This window comes from Perissodus microlepis, chromosome 9 (assembly GCF_051167445.1).
Source record: "Perissodus microlepis isolate ML-2025 ecotype Zambia chromosome 9, ASM5116744v1, whole genome shotgun sequence".
NCBI classification, from domain to species: domain Eukaryota; kingdom Metazoa; phylum Chordata; class Actinopteri; order Cichliformes; family Cichlidae; genus Perissodus; species Perissodus microlepis.
The window spans coordinates 2,330,984-2,358,369 of record NC_140469.1 but is presented as its reverse complement, the minus strand read 5'-3'; the positions used below and the strand labels follow the sequence as shown (position 1 = coordinate 2,358,369).

General features: G+C 39.9%; 1 protein-coding gene across 1 annotated transcript in view; it reads right to left on the bottom strand.

Moving 5' to 3' along the window:
* Positions 1 to 13,748: 13,748 nt before the first annotated feature.
* Positions 13,749 to 27,386, bottom strand: part of LOC146379871 (uncharacterized) — an 80,492-nt gene continuing 66,854 nt past the window's right edge. Inside the window, exons 31-32 of the mRNA XM_084938744.1 lie at positions 23,922 to 23,999; positions 13,749 to 20,738 (exon numbers count right to left, since the gene is read on the bottom strand). Of these exons, the coding sequence (XP_084794870.1) occupies positions 20,551 to 20,738; positions 23,922 to 23,999 (266 nt within the window). The 3' untranslated portion in view covers positions 13,749 to 20,550. The remainder of the gene's footprint in view (positions 20,739 to 23,921; positions 24,000 to 27,386) is intronic.

Sequence of the window (27,386 nt, the reverse complement as noted above, 5' to 3'; positions counted from 1 at the left end):
AGTATGTATGCCCCTAACTCCAGTCTACAATTCTCATAAAGGTGGCAGCTTTCCATAAACATACCTGGATTACTAAGTTACTAAATCCTGGAAGCTTTTTAAACATGTAGGTCTAAGAGATTAACTCACCTCATTATTGGCCACAGTTGTGACCAAGTGACCAATAAAGGAAATGACCTTTTTTTATTTGTGCACTGGCTTCATTTTACAACACTGCAAGTTGCCACTTGCCCTGAGCATGGAGGAAACTGAGCTTATTTTTTTATTATGGCACATCCTGTCAGACTGATTCAAACACACACAGTAAATTTGTGCTTTGTCAAGACAAGGAATAATTTAATTCATGAAAACCTGTTCAAGCATAAGCACAGACAATTTTTTTGCTATGGGTAAAATTCGAACTCACGCCTCCCGCTCTCAGAACGCATGCTCATATCAGTGAGCTAAACTACAACTCACCGCGGTGAGCTAAACTGGCAGCCACACTTGTAGTGTGGTCCAATTCATTTCAATGGGACAGAAATATGGAAAAAAAAAGCTTTATATTTTAAAATGTATAAAAGTAATGAACACCGAAAGATAAAGGTTGCAAGAGCAGAAATGGCAAATTCAAAAACTGTGGGAGTAGTTAAAGGCCAAGCAACGGAGCATCTAGAATAATAATAATATGAACCAGAAAAAGTTGTATTTCCTGCGAAAATTCAGTGTGAATGCCGTGTAGCAGAAACTGATTTCCAAAACCAGCTGAAGAAGCAGAACTGTCTGCTGAAAAAAATGTTGCCATGAGGAAGATTCGGACCCGGGCCATCCACTCTCAGGACGCCTGCTCATCTTAGTGAGCTAAAACACAGCTCACCCTGGCGAGCTAAACCGGCGATTACACGTGTATTTCAAAAAGTATAAAAGTTATGAGCACCAAAGATATAACTGGCATCAGCAGAAAGAGCAGACTTTGAATGGTGAAAGTCTCATAAAAACTGTGAGAGTAGTTAAACAGCAAAGAAACGGAGCAACTAGAGTAATAAGGTAGAAGAACAAATATTAAAGAGAAACAGGAACTCAATAGTGTGACGGCATTCACACCATTACACACTAATTATTTATATACTGGACAGCTGCTTAGACTCAGTGTGAAAGCAACATGGAGCATACACCCATGGTGGATACTCAGTGTTGGGAAGGTTACTTTTAAAATGTATTCCACTACAGATTACAGATTACATGCCCCGAAATGTATTTTGGAAAGTATTTCATTACATTACACAATGAGAGTAACATATTCTGAATACTTTGGATTACTTAATATATTATCATGCTGTTTACAACTACATGAATGTCCTATTGCTGTGTGATTTATTACTATCACTGAAGGTTACTCTCCATACCAATACCAACTAGATGTTTAAATCTTAATATAAAATGAGTAGCAGTAGGGTGGATATTACATGCTTCCAGCTCCCGTTTCTGCTCGGTGACAGCTCATACTTTTCTCTCCCTCCTCGCTCACAGACACATAACGGGTGTGACAGTCCATTCTCCCTGCAGCACGGTCTACACTGCCCATGAAGCTACATTCTTTAGGGCTACGCCTGTAACACTCTGCCTATTGCCTTCATATTAAGTAATTATTTGATTAATTTTTTTTAAATATTTCTTCACGCCATTATAGTGGAGGTGACATGGGCCGCGAGATTGAGACGCAGGCATTAGAGCCTCTTAATGTGTGTTTTGTTTGGGTTTCCACGCAGGTGGAAATATAGAGAGAGAGGGCATAGCCTAACATAAACAGGAAAAGGCCGCCGTGTAATCCCTTTATTTCAACTATGTAACTGTATTCTGGATTTTAAAAGGCAACGGTAACAGAATACGTAACGGCGGTACATGTATTCTGTTACTCCCCCAACGCTGTGGATACTGCAATATTATTTCACGCCCACTTGTCTGCATGAAGCCACGTGTGACAGGTTGTGGTTGATTATAAACTTTGTCAGTTTTGTTTACGTGCTCAGACTAAATTCCCCATCCCTGCCACCCACATATTTCACACACTGGTTTTTTAGTATTTAGTCAAAAATATGATAAAATAAAATACATTCATCCGTGTTCCATGTTTTCTAAACAGAATGATCATGGATCATGTTCACATAGGGTTTCTTCTTCATCATTTGTGGACAGCACAGTGAGCAGTCTTTGCAGACAGTGGTTTGTGGAGATGTTCTTGAGACTTTGCAGTAATTTCCATGACATAATCACACCTTTTAAAAACCTTTTTTTAATTCCATTTGCGCCGAGAGCCCGAAGAACAAAAGCATCTAACTCTGATTTCTGGTCTTGCGCACAGAGATGTCTGCAGACAATTGGTGCAGAACCCAGGTGATATTATAAACTGAAATTGGTGAGATATTCACAGTCGTCAAAATTTTATATTGTGGATGATTTTTCTCAAATTGTTCTACAGTTTGTTGATGCACTTTTTATGCAGGTAAGTGAACCCCTCCTCATCTTCAGAGAAATCTTAGCTTCTCTAAGATGCTTTCTTTATAAATAAATTTTATTAACAAACTTTTTCCTTACATACAGTATTTCCACAAATGTTTCCTCATATCTCGATAAATCACTGCACCTATTTCACATTTTCTTGAAATAATGGAGGCTCAAGATTTTTGCACAATAATGTTTGTCTTTAGTTTTGCACCATTTCTTCTTTTCTTGAACAAGCCCTCTTATCTGTAGCAGGGCCGTGTCTCTACTAAGTGAAATTCTTAGACAGAACATCATCATAGTCATAACTGACTACAGCACCAGATCGGCTTCATTTTTTAGCCTGATTGAATAAAATACACCTGGATTGGCTCAGGCTCAGAACTCAATCATCTTTTTTAAAAAATAATTAAAAAAACAAAACCTAGATATAACAATAAAAAAAATGCTCATGTGTTCTTATTATGGGAAACCCTCCCGTATTCTGCCTCTTGCCCTTAACTCACCAAATGGTCACAGCAGATGACTGCTCCTCCCTGACTCTGGTCGTGCTGCAGGGCATCATCCTAACATTCTGCTTCTGTCTAGTATTGCAGAGTTTTCACCTTAAAATATAAAATGGAACTCGGGATGGACTGTACCGAAGTACAGCCTGTTTTCCATTCAGCTTTATTGCAGTCTGTCACTGAGTGTTCCAACCATAGAAAGAAGACTTTTGATTCTTAGGGACGGCGTGAAAATACTCCAAATCATTGACTCATTGAAACAGAATCACTGAAACAGCTCAGTTTGTGACGTGGGGTGTGATGTTCCATTTACTAGCTTGCTAGCCTGAGTTGCACACCCAGCATCCCAGTACAGCTCCTCATGTTGAGCACGAAATCAATATACTGTAAGGAAATACATATGCCATGCAGCCTTACTAACCACTCACTGAATGAGAAATGTTAGGAATAAGTTTACAAAGTAGAAACAGACTTATCACACTGCTGCGTCCCAACTTGATCTTAAGTGTATGCAATAGCGGTTTTAATACTTCTAATAATAAAATTCACTGCTGTAGAATATCTTCATGATATTACAACCACTTGTCTATCTGACAGCTTGTTGGCAAATTACAGCACTCACTTGCTGACACCCCTTGCTGACATTTGCCGTAGGATAGTTGGTACTTTAGCAACAGTATATTGTTACATTTGTACAAAAGTCATTATGCTGAATCAAATTCTAGATATGGGTACATAAAGTAAATGTTAGGCCCCACTTATATTCATGAAAGCTATGACTTTGTGCGAAAAGGGAAAAAGAAATTAGTCTTGACGACATATGACGATTTTTCTACTATTTTTGCAACTTGTGACACATACAGAAAAGATACCTTTCACTTACATACCCAAATCTTTGGTGGTGAGAGCGGTGGCAGGCTGGCATGGAATATAAACGAGAACTTCCTACACTAACTGAATAAGAAATGACATTGTAAAGCAGAAACAGACTTATCGCACTGCTTTGTCCCAACTTTATCAGAGTATGTTTAACAGTAGTTCGTTATGGATTTACAGCCAAAGTACATACACTGACACCAAATATCAGAGAAAAAAGAGGAAATCAATAGGGGATTTTTTTGTGTCTGTCTGTGTGTGTGTGTGTGTGTGTGTGTGCGTGTGTGTGTGTGTGTGTGTGTGTTGGGGGGGTCATTTTTTGAAAACGTTCTGTGGAGCAGACCGACATTCGAGGGTTTCTTTGGCATGAGAACATTGTCAGCACGTTATTCGTATTTGTAGTCCACAGGAACACATGAATCTATGTTTTTCCACTTTTTCCAATAAGTTTCGAAAATGTTGGAGCTTGGTGTCCTGTAGTGCTGACCAATGTGTGTAATGTTAGTTTAACACAAAGAAAATTCAGGGGTGAAAATAACATTTCTAGCTTTTGAAAATGTTTGATAATAAGAGAGAGTACCGCACCAACAGCTTTTTGTGGTCAAAAGCAGTTTTGCATCCTGTGCAGAATGTCTAGACAGCCAGTGTGCGTGCTACTTGAAATTAGTATCATTTTTCACCATATTAATAACACACACACGCACACACACACGCACACACACAGATATATAACTCAAGCTTGCAGGAAAAAGGCCACCTGCAGGGCAAGTGGGGATTTTTTTAAACCACTTATTCATTAAGGTTTGAATGAAGGTTGAGTGTCAGTCTGACTTTCAATATATGAAACACTATTACTCTCGGCATCACTTACGGTAAATCCACAACTAACAACACTAGAGCAAACTATGATTAAGTTTGAGCAGTGCAGTGTGGTAAGGCTCTTTCTGCTTTAGAGAGTTAGTGGGTGATTCCATGGAAAACCAGTGAGTGCCTCCCACCTCAGGTGTTTTTGGAGTTTGGGTTTTTTGGGGTTTTTTTTTGTTAAACTGGTGATGAACATTACAAGGCCATTACGACACAACAAATTCTCTCACAAGCCCCAAAAGTGACAATGGCTGACAGCTGATTTAACCAGCGTAGCACTTCTTCCGTTGGACTTGAAACCTACATGTAACACAAGCGAGCAAGACAGCTTAATCAATAGATTTGAGAAATGACTTATATAGTTTGCACATGCTGAATATGATGTTCCTTAAGGAAGTGTTCACAATAAATCTTTCCTTCATTTTAATTCTCACTGCTTTGCAGATGCTACGAACAATTTTATAATAAAGTTTCACTTATTTAAAAACAAACATCTTTTTATGGTTACAGAACATTTGTTTTCCAGGATAATTGTTATAATTTGGAATTATTGCCTAGATTAGAACATTTGTCTCGACTCTATTAACTTTTAAACAATATTACTTTGCTACACATCTATTTCCAATTTCACAGTGTTGTTGAATTATTTGCCCAGAAAATTTTATGCAGAGCGGTGAAATCCCCACCCACCACCACTTCCACACAGAGATACATTCTTTATAATTAAATGTATTCTTCCATTGATGTGCACACCAACTCATTCAGGCCCTTCTTTAGTCATTTTATAAAGGATCTGAACTTTTTAGAAGTTAGAAACAAACAACAGGACACAACAATTTCTTTGGGCCTTGATACACCAAAATAAATAGTTCAGGTTCAGGTTCCAGTTGCTAAGGATGCTACAGTATTTCTGTAACACTGATGCTACTGATTTTATTTTTGAGGTCTGACCATTCATTATTTTTATATACGGCATCCAGGTGTGAATGTTTCAGTTTCACCCGTCAGCTGTGCATTCACACCCTGACATTGTTGCATGCATTTACATCTTTGGGTGGTACGCTCTAGCGACGTGGTGTTGAATAAAGTATGTCTAATGACAGTTAATACACGCGATCACATGAATCCTATAAATAGAGTTCACAAAAATGTTCTGTTTCCTGTTGCTGCACAGCGCACGCAAGGGGGTTTAGACAGCAGTTTCCTCTGAGGAAATGGTGATGAAGTTTGACAGAAAGTTTCCCCAGCCTTGAATCTTATCTCACAACACAGCATTGGCTTTGAATGATACAGATAAACAGCTGCAACAGGGAAATGGTTAGTGTCGCTGACACAATTAGTACATCTTTAGCTTCAGCTGGACTTCATATTAATGTAGTTTGAAAATGAAGGTTCAAAATAATGTTTGATAACTGCTGAATTGAATGGTAAATGGACTGGTTCTTATATAGTGGTTTTCTACTCTTCTGAGCACTCAAAGCGCTTTATACAACATGTGCATTCACACAAGCACATTTTTCTAGGTGCGTTCTAAGTAACATTCACACACATTCACACTCCGATGGATGCATCGGAGAGCAATTTGGGGTTAGTATCTTGCCCAAGGATATTTGGCATGCAGACTAGGGGAAGCCAGGAATCGAACCACCAACCTTCCGATCAGTAGATCAGTTTCACGGCCTACTGGCCAGTTTTGGAACTTAACACGCTTTAAACACACTTTCAGTGACGTCACTCTGCAAGTCCTCATATTGTAGGTGTGTCAGACACAATAACACATTTGACCCAGGTTATACCCTTCTGGGGCTTAGCGGACACATGCGTGGACAGCACCTTTTAGCTCTTATGTCCACAGTCGTATTCAATGTTGAAATGGAGGTGAACTTTATTTGAATCATTCGTGGAATAATAACAGATAAATTTTGAGGCTTCTGAAAATTGTTTGTTCAAACCTTGCCAATTAAACAATCATTCTAACACACATCAAAAAACTTTTCCCATTTTTATACATATTAGGGTGAGCTATAAGCAAGGGTAACAACAGTTAAATCAGGCAAATCTTGACAAAAATGAAGGCCTTTAGATTCAGTTATCAGTGCCTGCACAGCTTGGTTTTTTTTTTTGTTGTTGACAAAATGTATCGAAATATAAAGTTTCAACATTTGTCTAATTATATTACTATTAATTAATGAGTCTTACTTCTCAAGATCAATGCACAAATTGTCTGACCTTCACTATGCAGAATGATGTGTGTGCAGATTTTGACCCTTTAAGAGTTTATATTAATCTGCATTAATATAATTGCATCTGCAATCTGCAGTTGAACTTGGAGATTCCTGCCGCTGTCATCTGATTCAGTATGATCATCAGGCTCAGTCTCGACTCTGTGTATCTACAAGAATTGATGAAAAAAGTCAACACTTCATTAATTATATTTTAAATTCAACTTACCTTATACTTTTTACAATATACTATAAAATGCATATTGTTTCTTTAAAAACTAATAACACACTATTAATAACTGCAGAATGCACAATTCCAGCTTCATTTAGTAATTCAATTAGTAAATAAAAGTGAGTAATTAAGTCACTTAATTAACTAAGCAACTGTAAATGTCACAGTATGCAGCAGTACAATTCAATTTCAATTCAATTTTATTTATACAGCGCCAAATCACAAAAAAAGTCGCCTCAAGGCGCTTCATAGGTACAGAGATAAACCCAACAATCATATGACCACCTATGAGCAAGCACTTTGGCGACAGTGGGAAGGAAAAACTCCCTTTTGACAGGAAGAAACCTCCGGCAGAACCAGGCTCAGGGAGGGGCGGGGCCATCTGCTGTGATTGGTTGGGGTGAGAGAAGGAAGACAGGATAAAGACATGCTGTGGAAGACAGACAGAAAGACTTCACACCCCAAGGACCTCAACAGCTACAGGCCGGAGGCTCTGACACCCCACCTGATGAAGACCCTGGAGCGGCTGTTCCTGGCTCAGCTTCGGTGCCTGGTGAGCTCACTTCAGGACCCACTTCAGTTTGCCTACCAGCCTGGCATTGGAGCGGATGATGCCGTCATTCACCTCGTGCATCGTTCCCTCTCTCACCTGGAGACCGCTGGGAGCACTGTGAGAATCATGTTCTTTGATTTCTCCAGTGCCTTCAACACCATTCTTCCCACGGTCCTGAAGGACAAGCTGGAGAACTCAGGAGTGGACCATCACCTCACTACATGGATTCTGGACTACCTCACTGACCAACCACAGTCTGTGAGAACTCAGGGCTGTGTGTGAGACAGGGTCGTCTGCAGTACGGGGGCCCCACAGGGAACGGTTCTGGCTCCGTTCCTCTTCACCATCTACACTGCAGACTTCTCCCAAAACTCCACCCAGTGCTTCCTGCAGAAGTTTTCTGACGCCTCTGCAATAGTCGCCTCATCACTCATGGGGACGACAAGGAGTACAGAGGACTGACTCAGGACTTTGTGGACTGGTGCCAGCAGAACTACCTCCAGATCGACACTGGAAAAACCAAGGAGCTGGTGGTAGACTTCCACAGGCACAAACATCCTCCACTGCAACCACTGAACATCCAAGCTATGGACATTGAGACTATGGACAGCTACAGGTACCTTGGTGTTCATCTGAACAATAAACTGGACTGGACTCATAATTCAGATGAGTCCAGTCCAGTGATCGTTAACTCGGTTTTCCTTGGTCTTTTCACGTGTGTTATGAATAAATCTTCTTTTTTCCGGTACCAGTACTAGTTTTATTTTGTTGTATTTATCCGCGACACCTTAAAGGCCAGTCCGTGAAAATATTGTCGGGCATAAACCGGTCCGTGGTGCAAAAAAGGTTGGGGACCGCTAGTATATAGCATTTGTATTCTATTTTATTCGACTGTATATAGCATTTTATTTTATTTTTATTCTATTCTATTGTGTACGGTATCTTTTTGATATCTTATTCCAGTGTTTCTCTCTAATTTTTCTATGCAACTTCGCACTGTCCACTGCTGTAACAAAACAAATTTCCCACGCGTGGGACTAATAAAGGTTATCTTATCTTATCTTAAAAAGTCTATAAATCAGATAAAAACTCTGACTACGGACCTTAACATTAAACAAAACTGTTTTTTTGTGTGTTTTTTTGTTTTCCACCCAAAAAGTGTACAAAGCTATGGGTCAGATTTTCAAATGAATTAATACTCTAATAAGCATGAGTGGAAGATTGCTGCCACACCACCCCCTCGGCCTGTGCTTTGAGGATTCTCATAGTTAGAATGACTCGGGGGTGTTGATTCATTTAAACTAACATAATCATCCTGCTGTAACCAAGTAAGGCAGAGAAAATTAGCTATTAATCCATGTACTACCAGGGAGTTTGTTACAGTCCTGGGTCAGTGACTCAGGGTTTTGGAGTTTGTATTACTATTATTATAATTATTACTGATCTTGGGTTTGTTTATCGTTATGACTTCTAGTGTTATGGTTTCAGTTTTGTACATCCTGCACTCAAGTTTTTCTCTGTTCTGTAAATTCTAGTTCTTAGGTTTAGCTCCGGTTTATATTGAAGGACTTGTAGCCACATTTTTCTTTGTTTCCGTTTGTGTTGTGTCATTATGGGTAATTGTGTCAGCTGTTTTCCCATGTGTGTTCACTTTCCCAATTACCTTCCAGTGTCTCTTACTGTTAGTTGTCTATGTCCCATAGTCATTGCCACAGTAAAGGTCATAGTTTGATAGCTCAGTGCGAGTCAAGTCACAGTTCAGTTTTGTTCCTGTAATCATTCAGCAGTTAAATAAAGGATTCGCTTTTGGTTCGTACCTCTGCTCCGTTTCCCTCTCTGCCTGCGTTCGGATCCACACCTCACTCTCATGACACTCATGACAGGGTTAGAAGAGAGAGACCTAATGGTTAATAATCCACCTTTCACTGTTTCACTCTTTTATGTAGATGTGGATATTGTGTTGTTCTGACTTTGTGATTCTATTTTGAATGTTTAAATTGTTTTCTGCTGATTTTGCTGATTTTTGATTTGTTTTGTGTTGGTTTAGAAGCAGATGCACTCTCTAAGGGGATGCGGTTTGGGGGTATAACAGGAGAGAAGCTGCAGAGAGGTGTGCAAGACTGCAACTCTGCTTCCTGGTCCCAACTCTGGATGCTCTGGATTTTAGGGGGTTTAATAAATTTGGCCAGATTTCTAGAATGAGAACTTTTCTACACAAAGTCAAGGAATGACTTCGCTCCTAACAAGACCAATTTTGCCCCAGAAAGTTTCCCACTATTTATAAAACCCAAACCATTTTTGGACACGATTCAGACCGACAGCATTTTAAGGAGAATATGCAGCTAATCATGTGATTCCTGGTCTGATTAGCGAGAGAACCAGAGAAGACTACAGAATTTTGGCAAAGTCGATTCAATATTAATTTTAGTGACCTCCGGTTCATGTAACCGAGTTTCATTACTGCTGATGTGAATTACTGTTTGGCAGAATTTATGCTTCTCTTTAGCCAGCAGCTGCAGCAGTGCTTCAGTATTGACCTCTGCAAGACAATACACCATACTTGTTGAAGTATCTCGCTTTCTCGCTAAATGAATACTGTAAATATAATTACAATATGACAATATGAAATAAGACATTTTCTAAAAGCTTTTAATGAAATGGGCTGTACAAAAAAGCTACACAAACACACCACTGTGTATTGTAACAGAAACAGGAAGTGATACTGCACCACAAAGAGTGCCAACACTAAGTGAGAGCATTCGTATAGGAATGTGAAAATGTTTTTTGTTTCAAATCGGATTTCTCACACTGCAAACACATTTGTGGCACATTCTCCTGCAATATGCATTGTGTGGTCTGTGCACTAGCAATGTTTTTACATTGATACAATCAGCTGTTCACTCATCTATGACACACTTATATTAGGAGCCTCATCACCATAAAATAAAAAAGTACAACCTTATTTGAGCTTGTCTTCTATATTTTATTACATTTATTCATTTATTTATTTGCATATTTTCACAGATTTCTTTATTTACAGGATGCTTTAAGTGCAGTATCGATTCTCTTGTTAAACCGTATCTTACTAATGTCACAAATGGCATCCAGCACTTCTGAGGTAAATGCACTCATGCACAATAAACAAAACGTAAACATACTTTAATTAAGTTTGAACAGAGCTGTCTGATAAGGCTCTCTCTGCTTTAGAGAGTTAGTGGGGGGTTCCATGGAAAATCAGTAAATACCTCCCACATCAACTGGTGATAAACATCTCCTTTATGAAGCTTAACACATTTGTTGAAAACCCCAAACTAACAAACTAATTTGCATGAGACCAGCTTTTACTAGTTTTCTGTACCCACTTCACATCAGTTTAGAATTCTATCATTCATCTGATTTTAACAGTGCATCACTTACATGTGAGGCGAGTGAGCAGCTTAAATAAATAGATATGAAATGGCTTGATTTGTTTTGTACATTCTGAAGGAAGTGTTTAAAGTCCTATTCACATTACATCGCTTCCTGGAAGGAACATTATTGTCATTATGTCAAATCTCACTGCTTTGCAGATGATACACAACTTTATATTTGTGTTTTACCAAATATCTAATAATGAAATTCCTTTTTTAAAAGGTTCAGGTCACAGTGTATGAAGCTGGAGCATTATCGGTACCCTCATGTGTTTCATAAACAAATAAGCTTTTACACATTTAGTGAAGATATGAAGGTAACACAATTTTATTAGGGTGTAAATTACCTTGTTGTTTTTGCTGAATTAAACAATGTAACACTTCCCCTCACTGACAGTGTTGCTGCACAGTTCTAGGGTGACATAAAGAACTGATCAGCATTATGTAGGTTAATGAGATTATTAGCATCACTTCATTATAAATCTGTCAAGTTACCTAAATGGAATCAATCACAGAAAAGTTTAGTTGATTTTAATATCAATAAAAAAAATACAGCTGGGTTTGCAAGCTATGCTGTTCAGGAAGTTAAGCAACCAAAACTCTTCGCAGGTTAAAACTAAGCAAGTGAATGAGCTGATAGTTAAACCACCGAGACTTTGAGCGGATGGTTAGGCAAAAGGCATTTAGGTAGAAAAGGTTTACATACTGTCACGATAAGGGCTCACTGTGTTTCCTGAGAAGGTGAGTTAACGCCCCAGTGAACAAAGCTCTCTCATACCTTCCTACCATTTGCTTACATGAGACAAGTCATTTTCCCGCATGCAAAGTCAAAGTGGGATAGGCAGATGATGTTCTCTCGAGAGGTTCCTAAACAAAGGAAATGAAAGGTGAGTGGGTGTTATAAACTCGAGCAAACAGTCTGTAGCTAAAGGCCTGAACAACCATCCTGCTAGAGCAGGTTAATGATCTGGCCATGGGCAATAGTGAAGTCGACGTTCAAATACAGAGTTTGATTGGTGGATGACAGGTGTGCTTGGTGTCCAAGGACCACACCCACGCTGGAAGAGACTGGTTGATATCCAGTCATGCCCACAATTGCACAGACAGGGCGGAGAGAGAGAAAGGACAGTTGGTGCACCTGGAGGACAGGTGAACTATGAAAAAACAGCCTGGTTCATATGAATGATTATTATTTATAATTATTTATACATGAAAAAAACGTAAATAACCGGTCAATAGTGTAGTATCCAGTTTATTGAAAATCACAGAACAAACAAATTTACAACAACAAAGTGAGAATAAAAGGGGTGGAGGAGCCTTTTTAGGGCCTTGCATTCTGGGTTTGGGCAGTGTATATATTTATTTACTGTGTAGAGACACCAGTAGAAGCAGTTTCACAATTTAAAAAAACAAAACAAATAAATACACCAAAAACAAACAACATAAGTCAAATGGTAAAAAAAAAAAAAAAAGCAGCGATATTCATAATACAGTCCACTCAAAGTCAGTGACTGTTAAACAGAAACATGTTTCCTCACAGGCAGTTTGAGTGTTTCTTAGGCAGCGGTGACTTGCACTTCATTCTGTCCTCAGGTTCTATGGAAACGTTGTGTGAAGCTGTGGTGCAGAAAGGAGACATTTCATATTCCACTGTGCCTGATTAATAATCCAGTCTAGTACTGATGATGAACAGACACATAATGTGCACTCACAGACTCAGATCTGCTACATTTATAAAAAGACAAGAAAACACAAATGCTCACTTCTTTACATAAACAGAACTCAATATAATTTTGTTGGGTGAATGCAAAGATGTTAAGTTCATCTAATTTAATGAATGTTTGGTTGTTGATACAAGTAATGGAAACCACGTCTGTTTAACAAGTGATATATGAAAATACAAGTATATGCATAGTTGTTATTATTTTATTTCCAAAATAATAATATTGTCGTAACTATTAATTATATATTCTGGTTGAAAATATATACAGTATAATGCAATATTATATACAACTGAAGATACTAGTTGTGTAAAGATTTTCACCCAGCATGTGCACAGTTAACCTTTTTAAAACACATTGTTATGTTTTATTTCAGCACGTGAAGATAATAAATAAGTCTTAGAACTGTCAGCTGTCGTCTTCTGCTCTAGCCAACTGTTTTGTGTAGCTAAGAAGATGCTTTTTACGTCATGCACAAAATGTTTCCTTTACAGGAATCAGACTGCACTTCCGATACTGATAAGCACATTTGAAGATTTAAAATGATACCCGCATGAATTTTATAATATTCTGTGGTTTACCACAAACACTCAGTAGAGTTTATTTCATTTCCCAAATGGATTAAGAAACGGGGCAACCTGCCTTGTTGTGAATTTGTGACAGTTGTCTTTGAAGATCCAAACCTTCATTTTTAAAGTCAAAATAACAAATGAAAACGCAGATAAACAAGTCAGAGTGATAAAATCCAGAATTATTTTAATATATATATATTTTTTTTTTTTTACAAAAAATACAATATTGCCATTTGTAGATTTTATTTGTGTATATATATATATATATATATATATATATATATATATATATATATATATATATATGTATGTGTGTGTGTGTGTGTGTGTGTATATGTGTGTGTGTGATACCATTGTAACATGATATTTTTCAGCATTTATGAATATTACCATTAGGTTACAAAATATATAATAAATACAGGGGAAACAAACATAGCATACAGGTACCGGTAGTGATGTCACCATGGAAAAGGTTTTCACACATACAGTACGTGCTGCTTTTGCACTGAAGATGGTGAAATGATAAGACAACACTTTCAAGATAGCACCAGCAATGGTAAAAATAACCAACTCACTCATGTATAAGGTGAGAATCCTCAACACAATAACAGGAAGTTACTTATGAGCAAAAGCAAAAGTAGCATGACATTTAGGAGCCAGAGTGGGAAGTACAAAACTGGTGGCTTTTATGATAGACGTGCATCCTACCTAACCTTAAACTTTTTTTTGCAACCTTAGTATCTTATTGCTAGATGTCAAGTTGTTTTGATCATTAAGAAGTATATTGCTATTCTTGTTTAGAGTTATAGGGTTTGGGCTATTATTAATTACATGAAGATTCGTTCTACAAAGTACACAGCCTTTCCATATTAAGGTGCTCAATTCTCAGTAATGTAAAATGTTCAAAAGTATTTTTCAAGTCTATTTATATTTAACTAAAAGCAGCATTTCCAAGTACTTTGAGCTTGTGCATGACGTTTATCTGAAGTTGTAAAATGAGAAATGTTAGGTTTGTCTTGTTTGTGGCAAATGTATGTTGACATGTCAACGGTCAGTGCTGTCTACATCATGTTCAAACTTTTCCCATCTTATTGTCACTTAATGGAAAAATGCTCTACACAGTTCAAAACACTGAAGCCCCTCCCACTCTGAGACAAACCCGCCGAGGAATAACACTCTGGTTACAAGCAACTCAGGGAAACGTGAAAGTAGAGACACTAGTGAAAAATTATAAATCACATCAGCAGTAATGATCCAGTTAGGTCAATTAGAGGTCACTAACATCAGTTTTGAGTCGCTGTGCAACTTTACCAAAAACAATGTTGGAGTTTGTGCTGGTTTCCTCTCAAGGTGAATCAGCAGAGACATGTTTAGCCACATAATATTTTTAAACACTTGGCTGTCTAGAAAGCTGACTGTCTATTGGGCAATTATAAGGACAAACAGCATCCACCCCACTTTGGGCGGAGCAGTTCTCCTGTCACAAACTGGCCAAATGTATTAAGCCCCCAAAATGTGACTATCGGGAGTTGAGACCAGGAAGCAGTGCTGCAGTCTTATACTCTCTCTAGTTATAAAACAGCTAATGGGTCACGTTGTCCATTTTAAAGGTACAGCACTGATACTGCTTTGAATCATATCTATTCAACAGATTCAAATGTGTTTATGTAACTGGGGAGTCCTCTTCACACGTCAGGTGAATCATAGAGTTTATATGTTCTGTGCTGGGAGCAGTTTTTATTACAATGCAGATGATACCCAGCTTTATTCATCCAAAATTAAAATTAATTAGAACCAAGAATGTCTTACAGACATAAAGTCCTGGATGATTTCTCATTTCTTGCTTCTAAATTCAAATAAAACTGATGTTATTGTACCCTGACCCTTAGAGGTTTTAGAAGTATGGTGCCTAACCAGATACTTACTCCGAATGGCATTACTTTGGACTACAGTAACACTGGGAGGAATCATGGAGTCCTTTTGGACCAGGATGACCTTCAATGCGTGTAGTAAACACATGCAGTAGTTTGAAAAAGCGTTTGAGCCCTTCATGATTTGTTATTTGCATTTGCACAGTATCCATAAAAACTGGAAACATTCTGTCTTGGAGTGGAAAAGGTAGTTCATGCATTTATTAATTATAGACAGGACTATTATAATTCAGTATTATTACGTCACTCTAAAAGCTCCCTGAAAGGCCTTCAGCTGATCTAGAACAGCGGTCCCCAACCCCCGGGCCACAGACCGGTATCGGTCCGTGAGTCATTTGGTGCCAGGCCGCGAGAGTTCAGGCTTGGGTGTGAAATTTATGGTTTTCAGGGTTTTTGTCATTAACTCGGTTTCCCTGGGTCTTTTCCCGTGTTGTAGTTGTGTCTTATTTTGAAAGAAATATTTACTGCCTCCATCTTCCCGCTCCACCACAATCAACCACACATGCAAGGCTTGGGGTGCAGGTGTTTCACCAGGGTGCAGGGGAGGCACTCCCCCTCTGTCCCCTTCTGGCCGCCTGTGCCTCAATTTTATTCCGAAACCTAGACATCCACATGGGGGGTGGGCACGTTATACAGCGTCCAGAGGATGGTCTGTGTATTCAAACCCACCTCTGGCACTGGTGCCCTACCCTCAATTTTAAATGCATATAGACACTGAGGGTTTTCGGGAGGAGCCGTGCTGCTCTCTGGCAGGAAGCACCATGTCCTCCTGTGTTTTAAATGCACTTTAGAACAGCACGCAGCAACACTACATATGAGCGGGTGGAGGGGGGTTGGGGTTCCTCACTCACCCCCGTTCTCTGTTAACCGTCGGGAGGTGTTGGCTGTCCGATTGGGGTCTGGGATGTGGGGCCTCCCTGCTACTGCAGATACGGGGGCGGTCTGCTTGCCTCCACCCAGGGAAAAGGGTAACATCTCCTGGGTCTAGGTGTGGTTTCCCCCTCTGGGGGCTAGGGTACCTGGACCTGGGGTAGAAAGTATGTTTGGGGAGTGTGATTGTGTGTACAGTGTCTATTTGTGTCTTTCTCCACATCGGGTGATTGTCGAGTATTTGTATATGTGTGCATGAGGGTTGGAATGCACGTTTGTCTGTGTGTGCCTGTTCGTCTGTGTCTATATGTCAGGTCGGGTCTTAGAGTCCACCTCTCTGGGAACATCTCAGGCCCTCCAAGGTATGAGGGCTTATCTCCCCCACCACACTCCCTGCCAGTGGCCGATGCCCTCAGACGTCAGTGCGTTGGTGGTTCTTGGTGTCTGGGGCTGGGTGGTCATGTATGTACTAGCTCACTCCAGGTGGCTGCTTGGCAGCACCTGGCGCCTGTGATTCAGCTGGGCCCTGGGGGGTGGGGGGCCCTCTGGTCTCTGGGCCTAGGGCTCGGTCCTCTCTGGCACAGCTGGCTGCCGGCAGAGCCCACAGACACGTCACTGCAACCCCCTCTGGCCTCTGCTCCGTGGCTGCTGGGTGACCTCTCATCTGGGGCTCTCCTCAGCTCTTCCCAGGAGGGTGGCACAGTTGCCCCCCTGGTGGTCCTCCTTGGGTTGTCATACTCTGGGGTGTCTAGATGTCTGGGGCCTGGATCTCTTTCATACCTGCTTCACGCCCTGGGGGACGGGGCTATGGCTCCCCACACTCCCTAGCAGATCGTTACATGGAGAAACCTTTTGAATACAAGTGCGCTGTTCCACACAGGTGTGCACACAGGTGTACACACAGGTGTTCACAGACACAAACTACACCTTTCTTGGCTGCAACCTCAAAGCACATTGTGTATAGCAACACAATGACAGGAAAGTTTTAGCATCTTTTTGACAGCATTGACTGCTGAAGAGAAACACACGCTTGTTAACACACATTTGTGCATTCGCATAAATAGGACGGTGAAAAGAGGAAATAACTCCTAAACTGACATTTCTGATTATACATATTCAACAATAATTACACTTTGAACAGGAACCAAACAAAGAAACAAATTCAGATGAGTGAACAGTTAATAACTATGCGCAATATAAACTTATTAACATTATGTTAATGTTTATGTCATTTTACTCAGTGGAAACCAATGAATGCAAAATAGCTGCATTTAAATGTTCTAATCTGAGAAAGAGTTTCCTGATGAAAATCCCATTATTTCTACAAATGGGTAAATGTTTTTCATTTTCAGGGAAATGAGGATAAACCACTTTCATATCTATTTATAGCATATACACATATTAATGGATATTGGACTCACTTGTTGTAGACACTAATTTTTCTGCAAAAATGAATTTGGATGTTTTAAAAGCCGTTCATCATGGTGAAGGCACTGGTCAGAATTTTATTGCTGGGGTTTTAAAAACTCAGTTTAACTGTACTCTATCCCCACTCGCAGCAGTCATATGAATCTTGCCAAGTTTATTCTGACAAGTGAAAAATTAAAAATCTTAAACAACAGACTTGTTGGGAAATTGGCTTCCTAAATTGTAAAGCCTTCCAGTCTACAAGTGATAACATGCCTTATCAATCCTAACCATACGTGGAATTGGGAATCTCTGGGAGCTGTTCCCTATGAAAACAAACACCTTGTACAAATGCTGACGGAGATGTTGTGTGAAAAAATAATTACCATATTGTGTCCCAGTACTTGCATTCATTGTTTCACTGATTATTCCTGTATGAGAATGCTCACTGAATTTCGTCTAGAACAGTTAGCAAGGATAAGCTGCATCATGCTAAGTCCGTCTACCTGGATCTGATAAAACTGCCCTATTAGGCTCCATCTTTCCACTCATTTCTGTACACAGCTAAGCAGAGTTGATTTTGTTAACTGTTAGCTTTCAGTTGGGTAAAGAATGGAGAGAATTTGTTAATTAAAAAACACAATAAAAGGAATATTTAAATGTTAGCTTGTTAGCATTAAAATGCTATGTTTTGTACTGTATCGCAAAATCATTAACATATAATTGTAAAATGAATTTGTTCACATTGTGGATCCTGCTGTAGGACGACTAAACATACTTACATTTAAGAAGGATGCCTAATTCAGTTCATTGTTCTGTGACTGTGACGCTGTGTAAGAAAAGACCAAGAAAGTATTCTGTGGAGCACTGGGGCCTTTGTGGTAACAATTAGCCAAGCGGCAGCCTATGAACCCAACTTGAAGTCCAAACAACTGCTGCTGCTCCAACTGAGCCTGGGACCAAAGGTTGGTCAGTTCACATATTTATAGATACTCTGCATAATGAGGATAAGAAGTTTTGCTTCATGAGGTCACAGAGACATTTCCTCTTAATGCAGTATTCTGATTGTCTACAGTAAATGTGAGCGTTTTCTCCAAATATGAAGAAATTTAAAAAAGGACATTGTATGCATTGACAAAGTAAAACCTATTTAAAAATAACATGTATACTGTTTTGCTGTTTGTAAATTGCGTCCGTATCATAACTTTCTGTTCAAACGCTGTTACAGGCGTTTCATTTTTGTAAAAAAAATTCTAAATAGCAACATGTTGCCAAATATATTCACTGCTGCAATAATATATCTTTGCAAACCACGATATAGAAAGTACCCTGTTTTTATCGGTACATTGACCTGTGCTAAATTTTGCTAACACTGTCAAGCACGACTTTCTCATTATTAGCTTTATCATTAGGAATAGTTTGTTTTTAATTCTCAACTATAAGGGTGTGTTTGAATATTAATATTACTACAGTACTCACTACTCAGGCTCCCGTGAGTCTGAATCATATATCTGTTTTTAGTTTTTGTGTTTTCAGGTTGAAATTAATAAAACTCCACATTTCCTCCAGTAATTTCAAATTAAAAGGGGGTCTAGGATGTGATGGATTGTGCCCTGTGAGGTGTTTGGAGACTGTTAAGATTAAAAAAAAAAAAAAAAAAAAGCTGTATAATTTATAAGGCAGAATAAATGATTAAAAAAGGAAAGTGACTAGAGATAATTAAGGATTTTAACGGTATTAAAATAGAGAAAAGAAATCCAAAGCAGAAACACGATGGATAATGTTGAAGACATGGATGACCTTTTCACTTGCAAGTGGCTTAAGCAGCAATATTACAATTAGAGTTTGTTTTTAAAATAAAATACACACCTGAAAGAAGAAGAAAGAACTTAATCTAAGCTTCAAATATAAAGGACTTGTTCATTCTGCAGATGAGGTGAATTAAGGCCACTGACAGAGGTTTTACAGTAATCCACATGAACACAAAAGGAATACAAAGTGAATACATAATACTGGTAAACAAGAAAACAAATACGACAGATTAAAAGCAGTAACAGGTTTCATGAAAACAAACCCATCTGTCACAGCTTTGGATTAGAACAAATTGTGATGCTCTGTGCACAAAACATGACATAAATATGTTTTTCCACCTAGTGATTACATGTACTGTGCACCTGAAGGAGGTCAAGATCTTTATCAGTTATGAACCTTTGAACTTTGCAACATAATCATGTGAAAATGGCGTGTTCCATACAACAGATCCTAATTCATCATCGCGGCAGGTGCTGCACTTTTTACCATTTGCAGATGGCATCATTTCTCAGCGGCAGAGCTGCACAGACGACAGAAATAACCTCACTGGCTCATCCTCCGTAGAAAAGCAGAGGTTCCAAGCACAGCATAAGAACTGATTCTTTTCTATTTCTTTAATATTTTAATATGCAGTTTATAGTAATTGTGCTTTTCTCACATTAGCCCACAATTTAATTAATAGATGTTATACATATTTATTGAGGGTATTAATCATATTTGCCTTCTGTATCATTAACTTAAACAGTAATTCAGGTAAACAAGGAGGTAGACATATTTATTATTATTCAGATTCCTGGCCTTCTTGCCTCTTACACTGACAAAAACAATGCGACTCAGTTACAGCTCTTGGTGTTCGTCTGACTCAATCAGGATTTAGAATTCACTATTTAAACTTTAGAAGTTTAAAATATCTAGGACGCTAGCCAGCTTGACCCTCTTTGATCATGAATTCAGTGATCATGAATCAATGCCCTCCCTATTTCTGTTCATACCAGCTCATGAGGTTACAACTGCCTTGGCTGCAGATATCTCTGTCTTAAAGGTGTCAGCAGTGTGTGCCAAGTCAAAAGCAACCTCTCTCACTCCCATGTCATCAGATGTGTGGTCCTTTGCTGTAGTGTTCCCTGAGATTGTAGGTCTGATAGCACATAGAGATGTCACAAACCCCTGGAAGTCCTGGGCTCCCCCTTTTGCCAGGATCTCCCGGTGGGCCCGGTTTGCCTGGGATTCCCTGGTTGCCCGGCTGGCCAATCCCATCAAAGCCACGGGGACCCTGAATCCCTGGAGGGAAAAGAAAAGATTGAAATAAGAACCACCTCTGTACTTAGCCTAATTTAGGTCAGTGATAATTGAATTAGGAAGTTCCAATCAGTTAGATCATAGGTTTACAAAATAATGCAACAAGTCCACAGTGGTATTATGACAAAGTGGGTGGGAACAACAAAAACTCAGCCATAAAGTGGTCGACCACATAAAATGACAGAGTGGGGTCAGCAGATAGAAGAGCCCTTTATGTCATTGTACATGCAGTGAAATCATGGGTGCTCCATACCAACTGTGCAGAAGTAAAAAATGTATAAATATAAATAGGTACTGAAGTGCACAGTGTGCAGATGTGAACCTGCAGGTTAGCTCAAGATCACTGTACAGAGTAGTGATGTTCGATTCGTGAACGAATCGTTCAATACTCGAGAATCACTTTACTGACTCGTGAATCATGATTCACAAGCCCAACTGACTCACTGACTCATCCCTGTTGCTGTTAGCAAACTAATTCCATTAGTAGAAATATATCTAGCTTATAATTAAAATAGTGGGGGGGGGGGAGACAACAGCCAGTTTCTTAACAAAAGCATTTCTGCTCTGAACTGGAAGAAAAAACCCTGAGTAGAAGCTCACATCAAGAAAATAGCTCCTCGGTTCACAGTAGCATCGCTCTGCTAACATGCTAACAGCACATTTGAGCTACTCACCCCCTCCTTCCTGTGCTGAATCGTAAGCGTAAGCGAATCACTCAGGACTAGGGCTGGGTATTGTCACTGATTTCTAGAATCGATTCAATTCCGATTCACAAGGTCCCGAATCGATTCGATCCACGATTCGATTTGATTCGATTCGATTTGAATCTGGGAAATTTTGACAGTCAGAAATATTATAAGTACATTTACATATTTTTGTATCTATAAAAAGGAAGCTGACACATGCAAGACTTTATAAAAGGTGTGAGCATCACAGCAGATGCCTTTGTGTAAAAGTAGCTGAAGATAAAACACAGAAAAACATGAAGGTGATTTTCCTGGCCTGGGATTTTATAAAAATATTCTGCAGTACATCAAAAACGAAAGAAAACCATTAATCAACATATGAACGTTACCTCTGAAGTTACAGCGGTTTTATTAGAGACACAGCTAAGCGTTTTGCATTTTGTATAATTTTAAAAAGTTTAAATTTGTTCAGTATTGAACGGCAGAAATTAGGTTTTCTTTTCGGAAGTAAGTAAAAGGAAAAAACATCGGCCGACAGCCTGTAAACAACGGTAGACTTGTGCGTAACAAGCAAGCGAATAATGCAGAAAACAGATTTTTAGACGGGAAACTGTTCTTGAAGAGAGAGAGAGAGAGAGAGAGAGAGAGAGCTGTGCATGAAGTGTGATTTTATCGTGTTGGAAGCAAAACAGCAAAAGTCAGAGGGAATCCATGACGATGTTTATGTGAAGCGTAGTTTGGATCTTCTTTTGCTGCTGGTTCGGTCAATATTGTTTGGAGAGAGATAAACTAACAGCTTTAGAATCAGCGCAAAAAGGGCGTAAACACAAAGCGCCGACCCGCCGAAACATCGGAATCAGCGAGCTGTCGGCTTTCAGCCCCGACCGTGTCCGTGCTGTCGGGTGAGAAAGCCACATCTCACTGATTCTGATCCGCGGGTCCCGCTGTGTGTTTACGTCTTTGTGCAGAAGCCGTGTTCCTGCTCTCATTTACTGTCTTAGCTGTTTGGTGTTTGTTGAAATTTTGTGATCTTTCACCTGAGATTCTGGCATTTCGGGCAAAATAAATTTATATTAAAAAATCGATTCAGGATTTTAATGAATCGATTTAACGTTATCCAAGCCAGAATCGATTTTAATTGATAAATCGATCATAAAAACCCACCCCTACTCAGGACTCACTCACCCCCTCCCTCCTGGCTCACAGCTTCTTCTTCTTCTTGGTTGGCAACCAATGTTAAGGCGCATTACCGCCCCCTGGCTCACAGCTCAGTGGACATTTAGATGAGAAAATATATATTTAACACATTTAAGGAAAATACTAATAAAATACAAATAAACAAAATAAATGTTTATTAAGCAATTTTGATAGGAAATTGCTTAATTTTAGAAATGTTTTTGCTCTTTTTTGCTCTATAAAATAGTTGGGGTTTTTTTAGAATCATTCATCTTAGCAGTAGGATTTACATGAAAAGAGAAACAAATTAAGTTTGAGAGAAAATGTCCATTTTTTACACTCTGGTCAACTGACTCAGTGAATCAAATGACTCAAAAAACCCGATTCACTTTGGTGAGTGACTCATTAAAACTCGATTCAGTAAAAAGAATCAAATTTACCATCACTAGTAAAGAGAGCTTCATGGAACTGGTTTCCATGGATGAGCAACTTCATCCAGCCTTACATCACCAAGCACGATGCAAAGTGTTAGTGTTAGTGATGTAAACTATGCCGCCACTCAACTCTGGAACAGTGGAACGGTTTCTCTGGAGTGACAAATCACAGTTTTCCGTCTGGCGAATCAAATGGATGAGTCTGAGTTTGGAAGTTGCCAGGAGAACAGTACTTGTCTGACTGCACTGTGCCATGTGGAAAGTTTGGTGCAGGATTGTTTTCAGGAGTTGGGCCTCTTAATTCCAGTGAAAGGAACTGTTAATGCCCACCATAACAAAACATTTTGGACAATTTCATCCTCCCGACTTTGTGGGAACCGTTTGGGGATGGCCCCTTCCTGTTCCAACATAACTGAGCAGCAGTGAACAAAACAAGATACATAAAGACATGGAGTCCTGACCTCAGCATGACAGAGCAGAGACTGCGAGTCAGGCCTTCCAGTCCAACATCAGTGTTTGACCTTGTAAACGTACTTAAATGTACATTTATAAGTGTACATAAATGTGCACTATATTAAACTCCATCGATTAAGAATGGGATATCATTCAAGTTCGATTCAATTCAATTCAATTCAATTTTATTTATATAGCGCCAAATCACAACAAAAGTCGCCTCAAGGCGCTTCATATTCGTGGTATATTTGTGGCATTTATTAAACATCCACACTACTAAGAGCTTTCACACATTTTCCAGAACTCTCAGGTAAAGTTCCTGGCATAGGTGAATAATAGATGAGGGTAGTACCAGTGTGGAGGTTATTGGATTGTAAAAGCAGTTAATAGGTTAATATGTGCACAATGAAACATACCTTGGTGTCCAGGTGGTCCTGGTGGTCCCTGGTCTCCATCTCCTTTTCTGCCTTTCAACCCTCTGGGTCCCATGTCACCTGGGGATATGATAGGTCTGTGTTTAAAAACTAACATTAGATTCAGACTGAGAGCTTCAGGAACAAAAATGCCATGTTTTCTGTAAATTTGAGTTTTGGGGACATTTTACATCTGTTTTCCATGCAAACAATAACTTCCCATGCTGAAAAAGGAAACGATACCAAAAGGTTCAGTGGGTCTCCTAGCAACTAGAGGCTGACTCCAAAAGTGAGGTCGCAGTGGGAGATATTCATATACGGTACTGTGAAAAACTATTTGCGACCTTCCCAGTTTTAAAAAGCTAAACTTTCTGAAATCTTTCCATCATGTTTTGTCTGACATAAAACTAACACAGCATATCAGAAAAACATCATATGAGTCGAGTCCAATATGGTGGCAGGAGTTTAATGGTCGGGTCAGCTGAATGACTGTGACATGTTGAACCCACAGGTACTGCAGCCAGTTAAGGCACTGGCTCAGATGGTGGCCAAGCATCAGCAGCAGGTGGTCGCAAATAAGCGGCAGCTGGACACCCAGGCTAAGTGACAGACATGGGTGCTGGAGAACCTGGTGGCTCAGTCTGGGGCTACTTCATCGCCTCCTGCTCTGGTGGTGGTGCTACACCAAACAGGAAGGCAGATGACCCCCAGTCCTTCCTGGAGGTGTTTCAGGCTATGGTTGTGGGCTGCCTGCCATCTCACACAGGCCCAGAGAGCCTTGGCGTGACAGTATGTTTAAGGCCCTATTGGTTACCTGAGCACAAAAGACAAATTACTCATAGGGCTGAAAGAGTGCACGGTCCATAGTTCCTGTGGTAGAAAAAAAAGAGTCTATAGGATTCTGTATTGACTATCGCAAGGTGAACAAGGTGTCACAGTTTGATCTTTATCCCGAGGTGGTTCTCATTCCCGACGTGTAACATACCGACAACTTGTCACATCCCGAGGCGTCCCATGGGAACGCGAAAGGTGGGCGTTCCCGTGATACGCGGCGGATTGTGAATGACATCGAATAGAACGACACTCCCGCAGTAATACACGCTCCAGCCATGTATTCCAGCCCTAACCCTAACCTTATCCCTAATCTTAACCACCACCTTAATCGTGTTAGATAGTGTTTTCCAAAGCGATTTAAGTAAAATAAACCTACATGTGTGTCATTCCAAACAGTTCTCATGTTTCCTCATTTTTCATCAGTAAGATGGCGCCGGTGTACTTGGCTTGCCGTCCGTCTCGCCGCTTTTTACCCTCCCTTTTTCCCTTACCTTCCCTTATGGACCTCGGCACTGTGTTTTTTATCTTTATTTTTCTAGTCTTATGTTTATCTAGTGGTTGTGGACTGATTACATATGACAGGCAAACACTTTTAAATCTTCGTTCTTTTCATTCGTTTCGGGCCGACCCCTGCTGGAGTGTGGGCAGCGCTAACTTACCACAACTGGATTCGTCCTGCGGCTTCTCCTACCTACCGCTTCCTAGTCTCCACAAGAAACGCTACAGGAAGCGGGGAAGACGGAGCGGCCGTCGCGTCCGTCTCAGGGCCTTTCTCAGAGCCAGAATTACGGACCATGTACATGTTAATCTGGACACGCCATCATTTTTTCCCTCCTCCCTGGATTGCCCGGACACTAAACTGCTTACTTGTCGCTGGATTTACCCGGCTGATCACCAAGCATCTGCCCGCTCTGCGACACGCTTTCCTACTCGGATTTGGATAACATCGCGCCGACGGGGAGTTTTTCGAAGCAATCTATGCACTCTGCCTCGTGCTTCTAGAGGTGACTTAGTACCCTGGCCACGGATGGCACTGCTTAATGTCAGGTCGCTGGTAAATAAGACCTTTGTTTTAAATGACTTATTCTCTACTAGTGGCCTTGATGTTTTATTCCTTACAGAAACCTGGATTCGCCCTGGTGAGCTCATTCCTTTCTCTGAACTTCTTCCTTTGGACTGTTCCTTTTTTAGTTCACCGAGGCTTTCTGGTAGGGGAGGTGGTTTAGCCTCGGTTTTTAAAAACGTATATAATGTTCAGCAACTTTCCTCACCTAACTTTGCTAGTTTTGAAGTCCAGTTATTGGAGATGACTGCTTCCACGACCACTTTGTGTGTGTTGGTCTATCGACCGCCCAAATATAACAAGTGTTTTATCTCGGACTTTGCCGACTTCTTGGGTTCCGTTCTTTTTAAATATGATTCTGTTCTTATTCTTGGTGATTTTAACATACACATCTGTTGTAAGGATGACCTGCTTGCTAAAGACTTTCTTGCTTTAATGGACTCTTTTAACCTCCTTCAAAGGGTAAATGAACCAACCCACGTTAAAGGCCATATTTTGGACTTGGTCTTTACGTATGGCCTGGATATTTGTATTAAGGATATAAATGACGCTGGGATTTCAGATCATTTTCTAATTTCCTTTGATATTGGCTCATCTGCCGCTGGACTGCAGCCTGGAGCTCTTTCTCGTCCGCTACGCATACTCAGCTCTGAAGCTGTGTCAAAGTTTGCTGTGTCTTTTTTAGATTTGGCGCCTATAATTCCTGACTGCTGCTCAGTTCGCTCATCTGATGGTTATGCTGATACTTTGCTATCATTATTCTCATCTACCTCTGATTTGGCTGTACCTGATGACTGTCCTCTCTGTTCGGTTGATGGTTGTGCTAATATCCTGTTATCTGTTTGTTCTTTTATTCTTGATTCTGTTGCTCCCATCAAAATGAAGCGCCCTAGAACCTACTCTCGTTGCTGGCTAAATGATACTACACGTGCCTTACGACGTGTCTGTCGCCGTGATGAGAGGAGGTGGAAAAAAGATAAACTTCAGGTTTCTTATGATATGTTACGGACCAGCCGCTCACAGTTTCAAACTGCTGCTAGAATGGCTAAGGCATCTTTTCTTTCCAAAGTCATTGTGGCTAATGGTCACAACCCCCGTATGCTATTTAAAATTTTTAATTCTGTTGTTAATCCCTGTCCTGATATGCCTTTACTGTATTCACAAGCTCTTTGTGAGCGTTTTCAAATTCTTTTTTTAGATAAGGTTTCATCCCTTAAGCTTTCCTCTTCGTCTGCCTCTTGTCCTGTCTTTTCCTCTGAGTGTAATTCAACTTTTCATCAATTTGAGCCCGTGTCGCTTTCGACTCTGAAGCAGCTGGTTGATCAACTGAAAAACACCAATGCTGTGTTTGATATTCTCCCATCACGCATTGTTAAGGGCTGCTTTGATGTAATTGGACCGAGCATTTTATTCTTAATGAATTTTTCTCTACTCTCTGGATCTGTCCCACTGGCCTTTAAGCATGCTGTAGTCCAGCCTATTCTGAAAAAGAAGAATCTTGATTGTTATGATCTTTTGAACTATCGACCGATCTCTAAGCTTCCGTTTCTGTCCAAGATCCTGGAGCGACT